This window comes from Condylura cristata, unplaced genomic scaffold (assembly GCF_000260355.1).
Source record: "Condylura cristata isolate star-nosed mole 26May11 unplaced genomic scaffold, ConCri1.0 scaffold00020, whole genome shotgun sequence".
Classification (NCBI taxonomy): domain Eukaryota; kingdom Metazoa; phylum Chordata; class Mammalia; order Eulipotyphla; family Talpidae; genus Condylura; species Condylura cristata.
Genome location: NW_004567121.1, coordinates 19,635,317 through 19,654,294, shown reverse-complemented (window position 1 = coordinate 19,654,294; position 18,978 = coordinate 19,635,317). Strand labels below are relative to the sequence as shown.

At 42.8% G+C, this 18,978-nt stretch overlaps 1 protein-coding gene and 1 long non-coding RNA gene across 3 annotated transcripts in view; one reads left to right on the top strand and one right to left on the bottom strand.

Moving 5' to 3' along the window:
* Positions 1 to 18,978, bottom strand: part of LOC105853888 — a 70,589-nt gene that overhangs the window by 20,811 nt on the left and 30,800 nt on the right. Inside the window, exon 4 of the long non-coding RNA XR_001145642.1 lies at positions 8,167 to 8,250. This is a non-coding gene — a long non-coding RNA (uncharacterized LOC105853888). The remainder of the gene's footprint in view (positions 1 to 8,166; positions 8,251 to 18,978) is intronic.
* The window catches only part of GALM (galactose mutarotase (aldose 1-epimerase)), a 52,690-nt gene continuing 49,114 nt past the window's right edge, over positions 15,403 to 18,978 (top strand). Inside the window, exon 1 of one of the 2 annotated variants that reach the window (XM_012727554.1) lies at positions 15,403 to 15,676. In XM_012727554.1, the coding sequence (XP_012583008.1) occupies positions 15,487 to 15,676 (190 nt within the window). In that variant the 5' untranslated portion in view covers positions 15,403 to 15,486. The remainder of the gene's footprint in view (positions 15,677 to 18,978) is intronic. The other variant, XM_012727553.1, reaches the window with a different exon arrangement.

Here is an 18,978-nt window from a genome sequence, read left to right as displayed (position 1 = left end):
GGAGCTCACTAAGGAGCAGAATTATTATGTATGCTAGAAAAGAAAGAACAAATAATTTCCAAAAAAAGTTCTATAATATTATCTTAGAAAATAAGAAGTCTTCAACCTCAGAACCAAAAGCAATTTTCCCTAATGGGGAAGTCTCTTAGCCTGTCGTTAAAACATACCTAACATTTGTGGTGTTGTTGGATTGGTTGTTATTTATGATTATGTGGTTACAATAAAAGTCCTCCCCTTTTTGTTTTTTAATCCTACTGCATCACCTCAAATTCATGTCATTTTGGCCATAGAATCCTATTCTGTTTATGGATACTTCATTATCTTGGTATCTTTGGGTACTGAGCATCCACTACCAGCATAAGCCACAGAACACCTGGCAATAGATTCTGTTACTGCAGCTGCAGGACTGTGCTCGGCTATAAAACTGCATTCAGATTGTGTCTTTTATAGTTTGAATGAAGTATGAGCCCATGATGATGCCACTGAGCACATTTGTAACGCAAGTATTCACAAACACTCCCTCCAGGATAAAATGGCTCAGTGGCCCTTCCCAGCCCCCTCCCCAAATGTTTGTTCCCTGGTTTAAAACATCTGATAATAAAGATGGTCAGACTCAGATGCTTTAAGTCCTGCAAATCAAAAAGCATAAAACCACACTGTCATTATTCTCTGAGGTATCTCTCAGAGAAAATTTAAAAAGGAATTCTGATGCAGATAAAACATTTGAATGAAGGGGAAAAGTGAGAACATTCAAATCATTCTGGAACTAAATAATGGTAAATTACAACAGTTCTAACAATTGCTTAGTTCTTATGAAAAGTATCTACCATGGCAACCACTGCATCAAATTGCTCTTAAACAGGTCCTGAGTAGTACACAAAAAGGGAAGCAAGAAGAAATCTGTCTCCCCAACCTGTATTTGCTCAGCAGAGGGCACATAGCTAGCTGACAGTAACGTGGTAACACAAACAGGTTGTGCCAGCACCATGGCTTGTGCATATAACACCTCACACCAACCATTTCATAGATGTGCTCACGACGTGGGTCAGTTATCCTGTCCTCCTTTTAGAAAACGCTGCAGACTTTGTAACTGTGAAATAAGAGGTCCCTAGCAGATGGTATGGAGGACTCCCTCCTCTCCTGAAATTCTTCAAGTCCCTTCCATACTACAAACCTTCTCCCGTATCTGGATTTCACATTGTACATGGAAATGGACAAAAATATAAGGAAAAAAATACACCGCACAGCATAACAACAGTCAAGAAATCAGAGGATGTTCTTATCCTTTCATTCTTACGAGGGCCACACAAGAATAATAAGAATAAAGGAGTAAAAGTACAGAAGAAGACTGCCTGGTTTTAAATTCACGCTGGGCCACTTCTTAGATGTGTGACACTTTTTGCCTCCATTTCTTAGCTGCGAAACTGGGATGATAACCTCTATGTGAAGGATCACTGCTGGGTTTGTTCTGGGCAGTGCAGGCTCAGGGGACATGAACACTGCAGCTATAGCAAGTGTTTGCTTGCTGATGTCCTCTTTGTTAGTAAGCATGTGCAATGTGGCTGGCCACAAAATACTTTATATACATTGACTCATTTCATCACTGCAGAAGACTTTATATGGTAAGGATTATTAGTTCTATTGTACACATGGAAACTCAAACTCAGAAAAAAATACACAATCTGTCCAAATCTCCAAATCTCACAAATAGTAAGTGGTAAATCCACCACTGCATACCTGATTATATTAGATTCTGGATTCGTTTTTGCTAAATTAACTTATTTGCTAAATTTATTTTTTTTTTCATTTATTTAATCTATTTATGTATACAAGAAGAGCTGGGGTGTAGGCCAGAGATGTGAGGAGGAGGGGTATGAGAGTTTTCCCCTGAGACAGAGTGGGGAGCAAAATAGGCAGATCGACTGAAATGCACGGCTGAGGGGAGCAGCACAGGAGACAGGAGAGGTCTGCTGGGGCCATGTGAGCCATCTTCCTGGCTGGGGAATAAACTTAATACTGTAGACTTAACCCCTTGCACCACTGGGAGGCCCCATTTGCTAAATTTAGATGGAATATTTGCAAAGAGAGAGCTGATTTAAAAGAAAGGCTACATGGTTTACAAAAAATTCACTTTGGGGAGAACTAGAGAGTAGTTCCTGTCTAGAGCAGTTCCTAGTTCCATACCAGATCTTGAGGTATAATACAAGGCCATGTTCCCTGGAGTGTTCCCTGGAGGCACCCACAACTTATACAAAGATATCTCAGACAGGGAAAACAGAAAGTGATCTTGAATATGACACCCAAAGCAGCTGTCACAAGGGCAGGCTCACCAAATCTCACCGTTGATGTGCAGAGCTGCAAGCTGGCCACTTCTACACACAGCTCGAGGCAGGATAGTCTGGGAGGCAAGCAATCATTTCTTAACTGACAGCAACTGATGGTCTAGAATAGGGTGAGCAAACATGACCAAGGGCCCAATCTGACCCACCTCTGGCTTCTACAAATAAAGTTTTATTGGGATACTATCACACCGTTTTTGTTTTTGTTTTTGTTTTTAATGTACAGCTGCTTTTGAACTTCAATGAAATAAGAAGCTGTGAAGAAAACTCCCAAGAGCTTAAAATATTTACTATCTGGCCACATACACAGTTTACTGACTCCTGTTCTACAGCAATGCTAGAAAGGCCAGCCTATTTCATATTTATGAGGTTTTTAAATCTATGTATTTGTCTATATGTGAATATAAAGAACTTTAAAAGTAGAACTGGAAATCATTAGATTCAAAAATAGATGATTCTCACTTTGCATAAAGAACAATTTTTGTGCTCAAAGTTTTGATAACTGCAACACTCACATGTGTTTTCTAAGGAGAAAGTTTGGAAGGAAATCCTGAGTTCTGTCTTAGATAAGCTGAGCCTACAGATCCCAGTTTCTACTGGGAGAACATTTACTAGACAGAGAAACCTGAATGAAAATCAAGCTGAAGGAGCTTATTTAAGGAAAATGGCAATAGTCAAGGTTCACCAAATATACATTCATAGACATGAGAAGGATAAATCAAAATCAATATTTAGTCAAGGACAAAAATAAATATCACCATCATCAAAGAATAGGGCGTGGGTTACAAGAGTAAATCTGAATTATCCTTAAATTATTGATCACCACTTTGGTATTAATTTTAGAAGCAATTACTTCATAGTCCATAAACATAATTTCTTTAGCACTGTCAGAAGTTATTTTGTCCCTACAGTCACTGATTCACTTATGTGTAATACTAAATAGATATTCAGTTCTACCTGAAGTCAGCTTGGCTCTAGAAATAAAAAATATTTCTCATCTATGAATTCTTTTAATGGGAAAAATATTTTTAAAATAAGGCTTTACTGGTGATAGTACTTACTTAGCAGCTGATCTATTTAAATCTCAAAAAATGAGATAAAAATATGTACAGTGCCAACTTTACTGTAGACTATTATAAATTTTTAAAGATCTTTTAAAAAAATAATCTTGTACTTGTATTTGGGGTATAGGCCAGACGTGTGAGGAGGAGGAAAGTGAAAGGATTCACCAGAGACAGAGTGGAGAGCAGAACAGGCAGATCCACTGAAATACACTGCTGAGGGGAGCAGCGGGCGGGTCAGGAGAGGTCTGCTGCCTGTGGGTCAGCTGTGATAGCTTGACAATTCTGAGATTAACCTCTTGAGCCATCAGGGAGGTCCTGGATACCATTTTAAACAGGTACAAAATATTCTTCTACTATAGCTGATAGCAACTAAAATCAAAAGAAAAAGCTAAGAGAAAAAGATATTTGGTGATTTGGGACTCCTATCAAATAAACAACATTAAAATCTGCAGACTTCAGGGAGGAAAGTCTATTCTTTAGTGGCTCGGAACCCAGCAGCAAAAGTTGCCTCACTGTCTTATCCTCCCACTTCTGTTGGAGCACAGCTTTCCTTTTCTTTAGTATTATCTGGCACAAACTTCTGCTTTTCCTCTGCAACTCCTCAAACTGTGATCAGAGAGCGCTAGCCCTGCAACTCTGATCAGCCCTTGCCGGTGGTGAAATACCTGCTTCATTTCCTGTTTTCTCCCTGGCCTGGTTGCAACAGGTAGGAAGCAGAGCAGGATGACAGTTAGCAGGAATGTTGCAAACAGCTAAAGGAATGACTCTGGGTCTGAGGCCTGTTTACTCATTTCTATCTAAGTACAAAAATGATGTTATCTCTTGCACTCACACCTGAAGCAGAACAGGACTAAACCCGAATGAGGGGAGAAGAAAAGCCACTGACTCCCTTATCTCTGTCAATCAGCAGCTTGTTTGGCCTCTTTAAGCCTTGGGTGTTTTGTTTTTCAAATTTAAGCTTTCCCACTTAATGAGATGTTGAATTTGATAAAGAGCTTTGTGACTTTATAGCTACATTATAAAAGGAACATTAGACCGACTTTATAAATCTTATTTATCGCTAAGAAAGATTGAGCCATACAAGAAAAGATTTCAAAAATCAGCATGAATTTTTAGGACAAAATGAGCAAAGGGACGAGTTACACAGAAACTCTGCTTCTAACTCAGAGCCAGTGTGTACAGCATTGAATCAGTTCTTTCACCTAAAAAAACGAAAAAACTAGCACAGCCGATGAATTGCCTTTCTTGTTATATTTAAACCTAAGTGCCCACCCTGAAGCTTATTCTTAATCGTATTTTCTATGGATTTTGCAGCAGAAAACCAGACTCCAAATATTTTTTTTCTCAAACAGAGAGTGGTTGTCTAAGCCTAGGGACTTCATGGGGGGAGAAAGGATGAGAGTGACTGACACTGGATGAGGCTGGCTTTTTGGAGTAATGAAAACGTTCTTAGATTTGGCTGTATATACCAGTGAATATACTAAAACCATTGAATTGTGCACTTTACGCATTTTGGGGTTTGCAAATTGTCTAAAGATTTGTTTTAATCTTTTCTCAATCAGGAATCTAGAAGAGAGAAGAATACCCTGAAGAGAAGTCAGAGCTCTCTGGGATTTGAGTGATCTCTTTGTGAAGCACTCAGTTCTGGAAACAAAGACAGACTTCAGTTTTTTCATCTGTGTCTGAGGTTTCCACATTCTCTCTCCCGATCGCCATCAAGGTCCTTCTTTTTCATTTATCTCATGAATAATATAATGCGAAACAGCCCTTTGATAGACATTGAAGACTGGAAAACCACATGTATTTACAATGCCCAAATCATGTTCATCAATGATGCTTGCTTATTAATTCATTGTCTCCAGTTCTTCAATAGTAGAGACTGGTACTGAAAAAGAATCACCCAGAAAGGAAATGTATTTTAGACAGCAGTCTCTAAGAGTCTAGTTGTGAGTGGTCTCCCTAAGGAGGATGAATCCTGGGGTCCTATCAGGATTTCTTCCCTGAAATGCTGAGGACCACCTTCTGGGCTCACAGACTCTTTGCTGACCACTTACTTGACCAGTTTCTCCAGGCAATGCCAAGGCTTGCCTGTCTTTCCCTTTCCACCCATAACCTGTCACATAATCTGTCACAATGCCCCTCCACTGTGTCCCTGAGAGGGATAAAGACCCTCATGGAAGTAGAATGCAGTCCAGCCAAGTGCACATATTTTCTCTAAACTCCTGTCCTACAACATACTCCAGTTGTTTTTTTTTTTTTTAAGATTTATTTATTTATGCAGACAGCACTGGGGTATAGGCCAGAGGTGGGTGTGTGTGTGAGAAAGAGAGAAAGGAGTCATCAGAGACAGAGTGGGGAGCAGAACAGGCAGATAGACAAAATGCACCACTGAGGGGAGCAGCAGGCAGGTCAGGAGAGGTCTGCTGCGCCATGTGGGTCACCTCCCTGCCTGGGGATTGAACTCATACTGCCTGGCTGCAATAGCTTCTAGTGCTGTGCTTTAACCCACTGAGCCACCAGGGAGGGCCCACTCCAGTTGTCTGGGTTCAGCTGTCCGTTAATGACCCAACCTGAACCATCACCCAGTTCACTTCCCTCTCATCTAATCCTGAAGTTTTTAATGTTACCTCCCACATCCATTTCCCTCACTGTTGCCATTGGATTTGACCTTGGCTGACTCAAAATCTCAGGGTAGCACTAGTCCAATGTCAGCTCATCTAACCTCTCCCCTAAAGCTGCACAGAAGGGCTGCCCTCCCCCCAGGGCTGACTTAAACACTCAGAACTATCCTGGGTACAAGCAGGCTAGATTCAGCCTGGCATATGGAGATCTCAGCAATTTCCAGAAATGTTAGCAGTGCTATACCTCAGGGATTTGCGTTCAGTAATCGAGAGGAAGCATTCAGCAGGACCGGTGATTTCCCAGGGAGGTCCTGAGAAAGTAGCTGCTTCATTAAGTAGCCTCTGCAAACTGAAGCTTTCATCCTGGCAGCACAGAATTGACTTTTCAGCATAGCACTTTCTGTAGCAGTGACTGTAGAGAGGTGGACTCTATCCCGTGGCTGTGAGGAGTCTCGTGCGAAACCAAGTCACACCAGCTCAACATGTTCTCTTTAAGTTGCTTACTATTTTGAGCTCAGCATCAGAGCTGAAAGCCTGAGTTTGAATTCCAGCCCCAGACTTAATGAGTCTGTTTCCTTAGCCATGAAGTAATAACAGTTATACCTACCCTGAGAGAAACCTTGCATGATGCCTCGCAAGCACATCTTCAAACCCAATGACACTGGCCAATGTTAGTGCTGATTCCTCTCCTGGGATCCCGATTCCAACGTGAGGCAGCATCTCCAGGATCCAAATTCTGCTTCATGTTTGTGTTCAAAGCAGCCTTGCCCAGCGGCTTCTGGGCACTGTGGCAATGTGATTATAGCCCTGCACAGAACTGCCCAAACCCTTGGAATCACTCTAGTGATGAGTGTCTAACGTGACATGCTAGTGGTTTCATCTTTAGGGTGCTGCAGGGCCAGGATGTGCTAAGTAGCTTCAGATGGGCACTGGTTTTTACCAGAAAAACCAACCAAGTGATTAAGAGGGTTACAACTTTCAGCTTCACACAATGACCTCAGGGGTGGGGAGAAGGGTGGTGATTGAATGCAATCACCAATGGTTAGTTATTTAAGTAATCATGATTACCTAATGCAACTTTGATTAAAACTCCCTAAAGGACAGGTTCCATGAATTTCAGGTTGGTGCACCCATTCATATGCTGAGGAGATGACTGGACAACAGAGGGCATAGAAGCTCTGCTCCAATCCCACTCCCTCTCCCAATCCCTACCCTCCATAACTCTCCAATGCATGCTCCCATTTGACTGTCCCTCACTTAAATTCGTTATAATGACCCTGGAGTGAAAGTAAAGCACTTTCCTGACTTCTGTGAGCCATTCTAGCAAATTATCAAAACTACAGTTTTGTAGGCAGCAGGCAGAGTGTGGGTTGCCTAGGCACCCCCTTTGTAGCCAGTGTCTAAAGCGGGGTCTGTTTTGTGGAACTGAACCCTTTCACATGAAGGATTGGACCCCCAACTTAAGGTAGTGTCAAAACTGAACTGAATTATTGCACACTGGAGAACTGGTTGGTGTGTGGAAAAACTACACACATGTAGTGTCAGAAGTGGTGTCGCAAATAACCACCACACAGAGACTGTCATATTTTGCCTCCTCGTGACTCCACCTGGCCCTTGTACAACCACATTTCTTTATAGAATGTGGTTAAGCCCAGAAGAAACGGCCAATTCAGCTGCAATTCTATGACCTAAATTTAGTTTTAACTCTTAAAGATGAGTAGAAATGGCGCCTGCATTGTTTCTGTTCAAGCCTACTTAAGGAATGCCTATAACCCAATGTCTATAGTCCACTCTACACCCAGAGGATAGTCTCCAACAAGACAGGGAGCAAAGGGGTGCTCTATAATGAAGCTGTCACGTGAGAACCCATTTTCTGTTATCATCTTATGGACTTACTGCCCTGACTCTGACTGAACACCCCCCCTCACCCATTCTCCTCCCACCCCCAAGCTACTGCTTAACCTTTTGAACCTGGTTAGAAGGTGCCTGTCGCATAGCTAGTCTTTGCCCTACTTCTTAACTATTTATCAGGGCTTTTTCTCATGCCCCAGAGTTGCTACAATAAAGTTACTCAGTCATTTCCACTAGGATAGACCCCATGAGTGCAGGCAAAGGTTTTGCTGATAAGCGCTCTTATCTTACCTGAGGTTCCAGTCATGCAGCTGTCTCTGCATTAGTTGTTAAAATGTCGCCCCTCCAACCCTTCCTTGTCTTCTCCCTGTCCTTCTAGAAAAGTAACACAATTTCATCAATGTCCTTCTTCGATGACCTAGTAGCATACTAGAGATTATGTTATGATATAATTTTATTCAAAGATTAAGATATTCTTAGTCTTTTAAAAACTATGTAGTAATGTTTAAGTGAATTTCTCTGCTTGGACTCTGTCTAACCAAAGTCAACCTGGTCATTGACTGTCCTGTCCATGCACAGAGGGGGAGACCATCAATTTGCTAAAAGATGACATGAAATCAAGGGACAAGACTGAGGCCCAATTTGGAGCCCAAGTGGAATGAACTGGCTGAGTGCTTTTACTTTGAGCTCAAGTCATCCAAGAAAGAGAAGCATTCCTGGGATTCCCTATAACCCTCTGGGTATACTGCAGAACCACCATTAACTAGAAGGAAGTACTTGGTAGCTACGAGGTCATCCCCAGGGACCTGAACTGGATAGTTAGTGACCCAGACAGATCCCAGCCACTAGGTCCCTGGAAATTCCGTATGTAACTGGGTCAACACTGATTCCTAGAAATCCCTTTCTCCAACTCTGGCTCAGTCTCTCCTCCATGACACAAACAGCCCCGATCCCATACTGACTGACTAAGGTTTGCCCATGTCCTGCGTGGGAGCCAGCTCTCAAATGAGGATTGCAAGGACAGCCATGTGGCATGGGCTCTTCCCCTATTGATAAAGCCATCAACATCAAAATGGTTCCCATGCTGCACCACCCAACTTCTGGGTATAATGACCTTTCCAACGAGAGCTCTTTCAGACCTTGCCACTTTGATCTTGGGAGTCTCTAGCTCAACACTGCAAAATACACCATCACCTGGAGTAAAATTCCTGTTATTGCCAGATTTCAGGACATCATCTAATTCCTTTGTGTTCTCAGTTTGGGTGGTGCCTGAAGTGTATCTAATACATGTAGTCCCAGCCCAGATGTATGCCAAATGGGATATGAAGGGAAATTTCAGGAAGTGTCCTTAAAAGGGGGGGCCTGTCTCTTCTTCAACACCTGGTTTTATTTATTTAATTAATTAATCAATCAATTAATTTACATCATTCTTCATTTTGTGCATTTTTTCATCTTGGTTGTAATCCCCACGGAGTTCCCATCATCAATTCACTCCTGTGCCATCCCCATAGTCCCATGTGTTCTTATCCTGCTGTTTTAAATGTGGACCTCAGGTTGTATCTGATAGATGGAGAAGCCACAGTCAAAAGAAGCCAAAGTCCCAGATCATCACATTGACCAACTGTAGAGAGAAGCAACCCACCAGCAATCCACTGTCCTGAGCATCCCGGAACATCTGTTGGGGTATGTCAAGAATGTGAGGCCTTGACTGTTATTTAGCCAACCATTTCTCAGAGTTGAGGTTACAATGAGCAGGCTCAAAGAATAAGGTAGTATCTTCTTCCAGTTTTTCAGTTGTATGCGCACCCACTGTATAGATACTTCTGTCCCCCAGGTATTACCTCCATCAGTGCTGGGGACCGTAGGGGACAGGCACAGGAAGCCTAGGCTCCTTGCTATGAAGTGAGCAGCAATGTCCTACGCCTCAAACCCAACAATCCTGTGTCTTCAGTCAGCATCCATGAGACAGTAATTTTCGGCTTGCAAGCAGGGCAAAATCCCAGGATCTGACATACTTAACTGTAGGCTGCTTTTAGGGAAGAAATAAATTTATCTCTTTCTTAAGTGACAGTTATTTTGTGCCTGTTACAGGCAGCCAAACCTAATCTTTTTTTTTTAAATAAAGATTTATTTATTTATGCATACAGAATTGTGGTACAAGCCAGAGGAACAGGGGCGGTGAGAGAATTCACCAGAGACAGTGTGGGGAGCAGAACAGGCAGATCAATGAGGTACACTGCTGAGGGGAGCAGCAGGCAGGTCAGGAGAGGTCTGCTGTACCATGTGGATCACCTCTGAGGCAGGGGATCGAACTCACACTGAAATGGCTGCGGTTAGCTTGCAGGGCTGTGTCCTAACCCCTTGCACCACTAAGGAGGGCCCCAAACCTAATCTTAACTAATGAGAGTGTAACTTTTCAAAGTTGTGATTTGGCAATAAAAAATGCTTCTTATATCCTGTAAAAAATTTATCTTCAAGCTGAATTCATTATGATCCAGTCAAAAGCAAGATATTATAAGAATTTTATGCTCCTTGGGATCTCTTGAACAAGTGTCACATAGAAATTAGGTTCACATTAATTGCAGTTTACATTGTCAAAAGACTCTGAATCAAAAGTTGCTGAATCAGACTGGCAAAATCATGAGTGGATTCTCCACATTTATTTGGGTTAGATGATTTTTAAGCGTTGAATTCATGTTACTTTCTGCTAAGAATTATATTTACCCATACTTTTAAAACTAAGATTCCATGAGTAAAAGAGTCCATATAAACTTGGAGAGAAGTTCCCTGTTCCTGTTTATTCTCAGACAAAGAAAGAATGAATCTGTTTCAGGTGAGGCCAGATCTGAGCTAACATTCTTTCTAGAACATTGGTAGCTCTTGTCCTTTGAAATAAAGTAAGAGATTGAAATATTGAGAAAGATTCAAGTGAGGTTGCATTCTACCACATTAGTTAAGATACTAAGGAAGACAAAGATGAAAGACTAGAAGTAAAGCTGAGACAACAACTGCTACCGAACCCCTGACAAATGTTGAAAGCTCTTTGTGAGACATAGAAACTTTGATGTCAAAATATTCTTAACACTTGATTTTCTATAACAATTCCCAGTGCAGTTATTTCTTACTTCTAATTTTGAACACATTTGCAATTCTCTAGTGAGATTAGCACCCCTCCTTTTTTTTTTTTTTTCCTGGACACATATTTTTTTGCCCCCTCAGGACCCATTCTCACTTTGGGAACAGCGTCCATATTTTCCCTTGACTTAGGCCTGCCCCTTCTCATATTACCGGGTGAGACTGACACTAACTACCCTAGAATCACCAGGTAAATGGGTCAGAAGGTCATATGATCAAGAGATTGAATACCGAAACTTTTGTTGATATGACTGGGAATGTGAAATTTGTTTTATACTATAAGATAATATAAACTTGGGGGTAGTAGAAATCATAAGTAGAACAGAAGTTCTTAAAATAGGGCCAAACACACTAGAAAATAGAAGCACCTGGAAAAGAAAAACCAAGACCTACTGACATAATTTTAGCACAGAACCAGCCATGCCATTCCCTGGCCTACTGACATAATTTTAGCACAGATTCAGCCATGCCATTCCCTGGCCTCTTCACTATGTCAAGTCTATAACTTCAAGAACAAAAAGAATTTCGACTCTTGAAAGTTGCTGTTATAACAGACACCTAGGATGTGCCCAAGCCAGTTGTCATCCCAGAACTCCTAAAATACATGCCACAATTAAGTTCAGAGGGGAGTTGGATGATGAGCTTGTTTTGAAAGTGCTGTGCATAAAATTGATGAAACAGGGGCCCTCCCTGGTGGCGCAGTAGGTTAAAGCAAAGCACAACAAAGCTAAAGACACTTCAGCACAAGATCGATTCCCTGCCCGGGAGGGGAACCACATGGCGTGGCCGACCTCTTCTGACTTGCCCGCTGCTCCCTTCGGCAGTGGATTTCAGTCGATCTGCCTGTTCTGCTCCCCACTCAACATAGTTGAAGAGAATCTAAGGAGACTTACTCTTTAGTCTGTCTACTCTGATACCTTACTGTCTGGTTGAAACAGAGACATCTCCAAAAGAGGGGGAAGCACCATGCTCCCTGTCCCACCTAGTGAGGGGCAGAGCTGAGTAGCCTGGCGGAGCTTTATGACATGGCAAGTGGGCTCAAGAGACATGAAGGGAGGCAGAGAAGACTGACACATGGCAGGGGTAGGGGCACGCTTGCTTCTTGGCTTTGGAATTGTACCAGGGAATTGAGGGGTGTGGAGGAGAGATATAGAGACAACTAGAAGAAGCATGAGGGTGAGAGACACATGGGGAGGCCGACCATGGCAACGTTATCTTGGTTTCTACTTTTGTAACATGGTGGTCCCCAGGAAAAGGGGAAGTTCCAGGTTTCCTGCCCCACCCAGAAGGAGGGTGGAGCTGAGCAGAGAAGAGAAGGAATCTGAAGAAGGAAGCAGGATGGAGAGCTAGAGGAGACTTGAGGGAGCCACGTGGAGCAGAGAGACATATGAAGACACCGTGCTTGGTTCTTGGCCCTGTGCTGGTTGAAACAGATGTGGGGAGAGACCCGTGGGGAGGTGACTATGGCAGTGTTTATATTGATTTTGATTTTGCTCTTTTCCTCCCAGACTTGTCTGGCCATGCCTGACCCTTTCTATGGGTCGGGGTCAGAAGGTGCTTTAGGCTTGTGGTGGGCTTTCCAGCCTTGCTTGGGACCAATCCCTTTTGGGTGGACTTTTACCCACAAAGGGATGGGTAACTTCGGCTGTTAGATTTAGAAATTATATTCTTTGTCTCCTGTATTGTATACTCACTGTATTAAAGTTCCCTCTCATTAAAGTCTTATATGTTTTGTCTTGATGCGGTGGACGGCAGAACCTATTTAGAGTCAGGCAGGTTTGGGGGTTCAATGGTGCCTCTCTCCCTGTCCTGTAACATTTTTGTTACAGGGCACCCCAATGGGAATTGGGTTGCCTGTCTGTGGGTCTTCACCCGTGCGCTTACGATTCAATCGTATTATGGACACACTCAAAAGGTTAAATAATGGATTTATTTATAAGGAGAAAGGTAAAGGACTAACCCAGGGAAAGAGGGAGAGAAACACAGGTTAACTAGGATGCCCTACCAGTTCTGCTGACTTGGACTCCACTGACACGCTGAAAACCGATTGAGAGCCAAAACGATCAGCTGCGAGCTACCAGGTCTCCCCCAGAGCCCACATGTCCGGTTTTATCCCAACCTGGCTGCTCAGCTCCACCCTCAACGTTCCTGTGTGCTTCTCCTTGGTACTGATGGGATTTGGAGTTCCAGCATCTGGAGTAGGGGCGGAGTCCATGAAACCTGTAACTGTTACAATTTGACTTGCCCGTCTACCCTGTCCTGTAACATTTTGACTTGCCCGTCTACCCATAACCTCATCCTCAGTCCCATCCCAAAAATAAAAATAAATAACTCAAAAAAACTGACAATTCTTCATTTTCAAAATCACTACCTTGCTTCTGGAGTAATCAAAATTTGGGGATGGAAATGTTTTACTTGGATGTAGGCTTTCTTTTGACTTTTTTAAGTGCACAAATATTCCTCTAGCTATCACTGTGTGACTAGGAAAATGGAGTATTTGGGTAATAAAAATCAAGGTCTATGCGTGTCAGCTGATTTAGCACGAAGCAGTACCAAAGCAAAAGGAAAATGAAATCAAGAAGGTACACAGTAGAACTTAGAGAGACACCCTGCTGTTTCATTTTTTTACCGAGTTGAGTTTTAAGATCTCGCCTTGTAATGCTTGACTTAGGCCACTCAGATGCACTTACTTTTGTGACATCATGAGCTTGGCAGAACAATGAGAACTGGAGGCTGAGAAAAGAAAAGGCAGACTTCCTGCTCACAGAGAGCCTCTAAAACAACTTTGCTAACACAGCGTGTGACAGGCTTGTGGATGAATCAGCTATAAATGTTAAGTGGGCTGATGAGAATTGAAGAGTTTATGAGAATTTCTGGTGAAGCAGCATAGCAAGGGTTATTGAATGAATGTGCTGCAGCTTGTAATGGTCTTTTTTTTTTTTTAACATCGTACACTGTGCTTCACTGAAGTCCCTTTTTTCTTTGTTATCAGAATTCCCCCTGCTTCATGAATGAGAATTGAGGCTTTATGCTAAATATCCATTCAAATGGCACCCAGATAGGGCTGAGAGACAGTTATTATGGTTTATTAGCATCTGATTACAGAACTTGATCCCCCAAGCCTCCTAATCATAGGTGCTTCCAGCCTGCAACACAATCTAGTTTATTCCCTCTGAAGTAGGTAGGAGCCAAACCCAAAGCAGCGTCAGGTAAAACCTGGCTGAGCATTCCCTTGGTTGAATAAAACAGGTCTTTGAGCTTCCAGCACCATCCCCCTTTCCTTTTGCAGTATGAGCAAGAGTTGCCAGATATAGCAAAAATAAAAAATAAAAAAAAAATAACACGCTCTTGTATTTTATCTGCCAAATCTATGAAAGCCTAGGGTAGCTCTATCTTAGGCCTCTGCCATCCATCTGGTTGGGAGGAGGAGCAATATGCGATTAGTCAAAATCTGTCCGAGGTCATCTGCAACAGAATAACTTTCAGGCATTGTGAACAAGACAGGTTCTAGAGCTTTTTACCTTGCACTCAGACTCAGGAAATTCCAATGATGGGCCTGGGGATTTTTTAAATGTCCTCAGACAATTCTGAGGTACACAAAAGCATATCAATTATTTGGTGACCTCTGTGTCATTCCTTTCCCAACAATACGTACTTTAAGTTTTTTTTTTTTCTATTTGTGGATGAGGAGATATTAAGGGAACATTACCTGACATTTATTAGAACTTTAATAAACATGAGCCCACTTAATTACTTTCTTAAATGAACTTTGGAGTTCTGGAACAAGAGGGGTTAAATAGCAAGATCCTTTTCCGGAAAGTCCTGGGGGAAGAAAAACCGGGCGCTGGCCCCAATCAGACACGTCCCTCTTCAGGCTGCCGCTCGGAACCTCTCTAAGGCTTCACTCCGTGGGATAAACAGAATGGATTTTCAGGCTGTATACAGACAAACGGCAATCATGTCCCCGTTCCCTAAACTACCTTTGCACTTTAAAGCCCTCTGGATCAGAGGGGAATTGCCCCCCTCGCCTCCCTGTTCCCGCTTTAACGCTCTGCATATTCCAGCACTTAATCTGAAAGTCAGACAATAGTGGATAGCTTATTGAGAAGCTCAGGCAATAGAATCTGGTAGAGAATACTGAAGCTCAGGATCTGGGTTTAGAAAGACTACAGACCCCAAAATGCAATGTCACTTTCCCCAAACTACCACTCCCAAAATGCAATGCCTCCAGGGGTAGCCAAAGAAACCACAGCTAACCAGGCTGGAAGTTTGCCTTCGCTGTCACCCTGAGGAATAGGAATGACTTGGAAAGGCCCCAGAGGATATTTTTTGCAGGGGTGGTCACTCCCTAAATCCAGGCAAGGAAGGGGAGGAGTCTGATCTTTGTCACGCCCTTTCTCCAGTAGACTGATCGCTCCTGGTTGGCGGCTGGAGTTGGAACTACCCGGGCTTGCCTGTGCTCTCCTAACTTTCCACATGGTTTCGGTGACCAGGGCCGCGTTTGGAGACCTGCCCTCAGGGGCAGGAACGGTGGAGAAGTTCCAGCTGCAATCAGACCTGCTGAGAGTGGACATCATCTCCTGGGGCTGCACCATTACGGCTCTGGAGGTCAAAGACAGGCAGGGCAGAGCCTCTGATGTGGTGCTCGGCTTTGAGGAGTTGGAAGGTGGGTTGAACTCTGCCCGGGACTGCGGACGGCCCCAGACACACCCCGCACGCGCCCCGGAATCTGGCTGCCAGCTCTTCCGGGCCCGATGGGAAGTAACCCCAGTTTGAGGCGGTCCAGAGTGCTTGGATCCGTCCCATTCACTGAGTTGCGCTCCAGTGCTTGGAAAAAAAGCAAAATGGAAATAGCTGTAGAATTTGGCCCCTGGTTATCCACGCAGGCCTCAACTAATTAAAAAGGTCAAGTGAGAGTAAAATAAAATTCCAGCCACCCTGGAGCGATCTTTGAACTGCCTAATCTTGGCGAGGGCCCGAAAGGAGACTGCTGGCTCGAGGGGGTGTGGCTCCCAGGTCCTTCCTCTTGCCCTTTCTGAAGAAGGAAAATCAAAGACAGAAGTCTTCCTTTTTCCTTGATCACAAACTCTTTGAGGCCTGGTTATCTCAGAAATGCTCATCGCTTTAACTCAGTGGGTGCACACAGCTTAACCTCTTTGGTCTGCGAGGTTTATTTAGTGCCCACACCCTCTGCCTGGTAGTAACTTGAACTGAATTTTAAAAGCAGACAATTAATCCATTGTCTGGAATAAGGACTCCTTCCAACAAGGGTGGGCTCTTATTATTCTGTCCCAATCCATGGACAATTAAGATCAAGTACTAATTCATGCACTCACAAGCTCATTCAATGAGACAGACAAGCCCTCCTCCCCCAACAGAGCTAAGACTTTAGCAAGTATTTGCATAAATAAATAATCACAATTGCAGACTGAGCCGAGCAAAGGAAAATGTTCACTATGCCATCTCATGCACGGTGGGTTAGCTAGACTGAAAATGTCTGAAAAAAGCTGGTAGAGGGAAGCCGCAGGAGAACGAATATCCTTTGCTCAGTAGCAGGGGTGTGGACTAAATCTGCTAAAGAGGAGGTTTGAGGTTTTCCTTTAGGTGTGTTTTTCTGCCCCTGGGTTCTTTATATATGTAACATGGCTTATGGTTGGAGGTCACAGAACACCGAGTGTTGGTTTTCGCTTAAGGATACTGAAATTTGCTCTTTTCCTTAACAAACGGATATATTTCCGGGAATCCTATTTCTTGCTGTCTGTCGTCTGTCTGCCTTGGGGCCTCCACAGGTTGGCTTGGGGAAGGGGCTCACCTTCATTGGAAATGTCAGGAAGGCTATTACAGGACACTCATGAGTAGGAAGGTTCAAGGATGGGGAATACCAGCTCCACTTCCCCCCCTTGTCTGTATACCCTAGAACTTCCAGGGCTGGGGTTCATATCCTCTGTCTTTAGAGTCAGAAGGCAAGGGGGTTGACAAGTGACAAAAGAGAATTCTTTAGAGCCATTTTGTTGAGTCACTGCTCTCTGTAAGTAGCATAACCATTTTCTAGGCGGAAACAAAATCACAAAGAGATTACTTGACTGTGCAAAATTGCCCAGTGGAATGACAGGAAAATTGTATATGTGGACTAGAATTCCAGAACCAGAAAAGAATTGGAAATGAGAAACTGAGCACCTGCCTTTTTCACCTCATTCCTTTTCTGCCTTATCATCATTCAAGAGGTAACACCCTTCTCTCTCTCTTTCTCTCTCTCTCTCTCTCACACACACACACACACACACACACATGTATGCACGCACGCTTGTGCACACACAATCCTTTTCATTTTTTCATCCTGATAGAAGAGTCATATCGATCTTAAAGCACATGGTATCTCTATATCTCTATGAATTTATATGATGGGGGGTGCCTGGGGAGCCCCAGTTCCTTAATAGACAAAGAAGGTTCAGTTTTGGAAGGACGCTATTCACAAAATGCTGAGGTGAATCAAAGCAATCTGAAATTTTCTGGGCACTGGATCAAGGTAGACATTTTCATTCCTATGCTCTAATTTAGATATTTATTTTAAAGGACATTTATTAAGATATGTAGCCATCTTTGAGGTTATTGCAAGTAACTCCTTATTTCCTTTAAAGGCCATCTTTCAGGTTGTCATAGATTCTTTTAATATTGCCAGAGATAAAGAAGACTTCATATATGTCATAACAGGAAACCTAATCCTCTCATTCATCATAGAATGAGACGGTACTCTGCTACTATTTTGATCAGTTCTAGGGTGTGTTAACTCATGTTAAGAAACGCAACAGTGGTTGTCTTAAAGAAAGGATTCTAGTGTGCAGGGGTAGGAAGGAGACTTAATTTTCATTGTATATTCTTTTAGAATGAGTACTCAAATTTCAATAAAATTTTTGAGGTAAATGTTTTAAAGCAACAAGACATGGTAGAACAAGCAGTTATCCTGATATCACCATATTTTGAGTCACCAGAAAGAGTTAAGCATGGATTATCCATGAGACACAGTCTTTTCTAACTGCTAGGTGAGATGTGAATTCTCTCCAATTTCTCAGGTAGATTATATAAACTGTTTTGGATCATGGCCATGACCAGAGGTCAGAATGATTCAGTTTCTCCCCGGGAAAGTGAATTCTTTCTGCTGTAGAATTGTAAACAGATAAATCATATGATCTTATACGTATAGCCTAAAACACCAGTAATGCCTCCTATGAATATTTCAATCATTTTTGGTATTTAAAATATTTGAAATGTTTTTCATCTACATGTTCTACCTAAAGTCACTGATTTCCTTCAGAACCTGTAATGAGAATATTTGATTAAAAGCCACAGGTATAAACAACCTACTCATACAGTAAATGTGACTCCTTCCCTTTCTTATTCTCCCCAGATACCACAAAACACCAGCTATAACTGCCATGAGAGCCATTATGGAAAAAGTAAACTTAATGCTTTCAGAAAGCCTGAGTATATATGAGGGGCGGAGGAAAGGGGACCAGTTTACAGGCTTAAGTTTAATACAGCAGATGTTCAAGGTGCCTTTATAGGAGAAGTTCTGGGGTACTGGCCAAAGGTGTGGGGGGTGTGTGTGAGAGAGAGAGAGAGAGAGGATTCACCAGAGACAGAGTGGGGAGCAGAACAGGTCAGTCAAATGAAATACACTGCTGAGGGGAGCAGCGGGCAGGTCAGAAGCACTCTGCCACACCATGTGTGTGTCAGCTCCCTGGCCCGGGAATCGAACTTGTGCCTCAGTGGCTTCTGAGAGCTTCATGGTGCTGTTGCACCACCAGGGAGAGCCCTGCAATACTTATTTTTGACCTTACATCCCAAGTCAGTGATTGGTTCAGTTAAATCCACATTTATGGGTTGACCTACAAGTTTTGCCCTTTTTCATGGAAAGCGGTGTTTTCTGCATTTAAATACCAACTTTTCAGTCATGACCTATTCACAGTT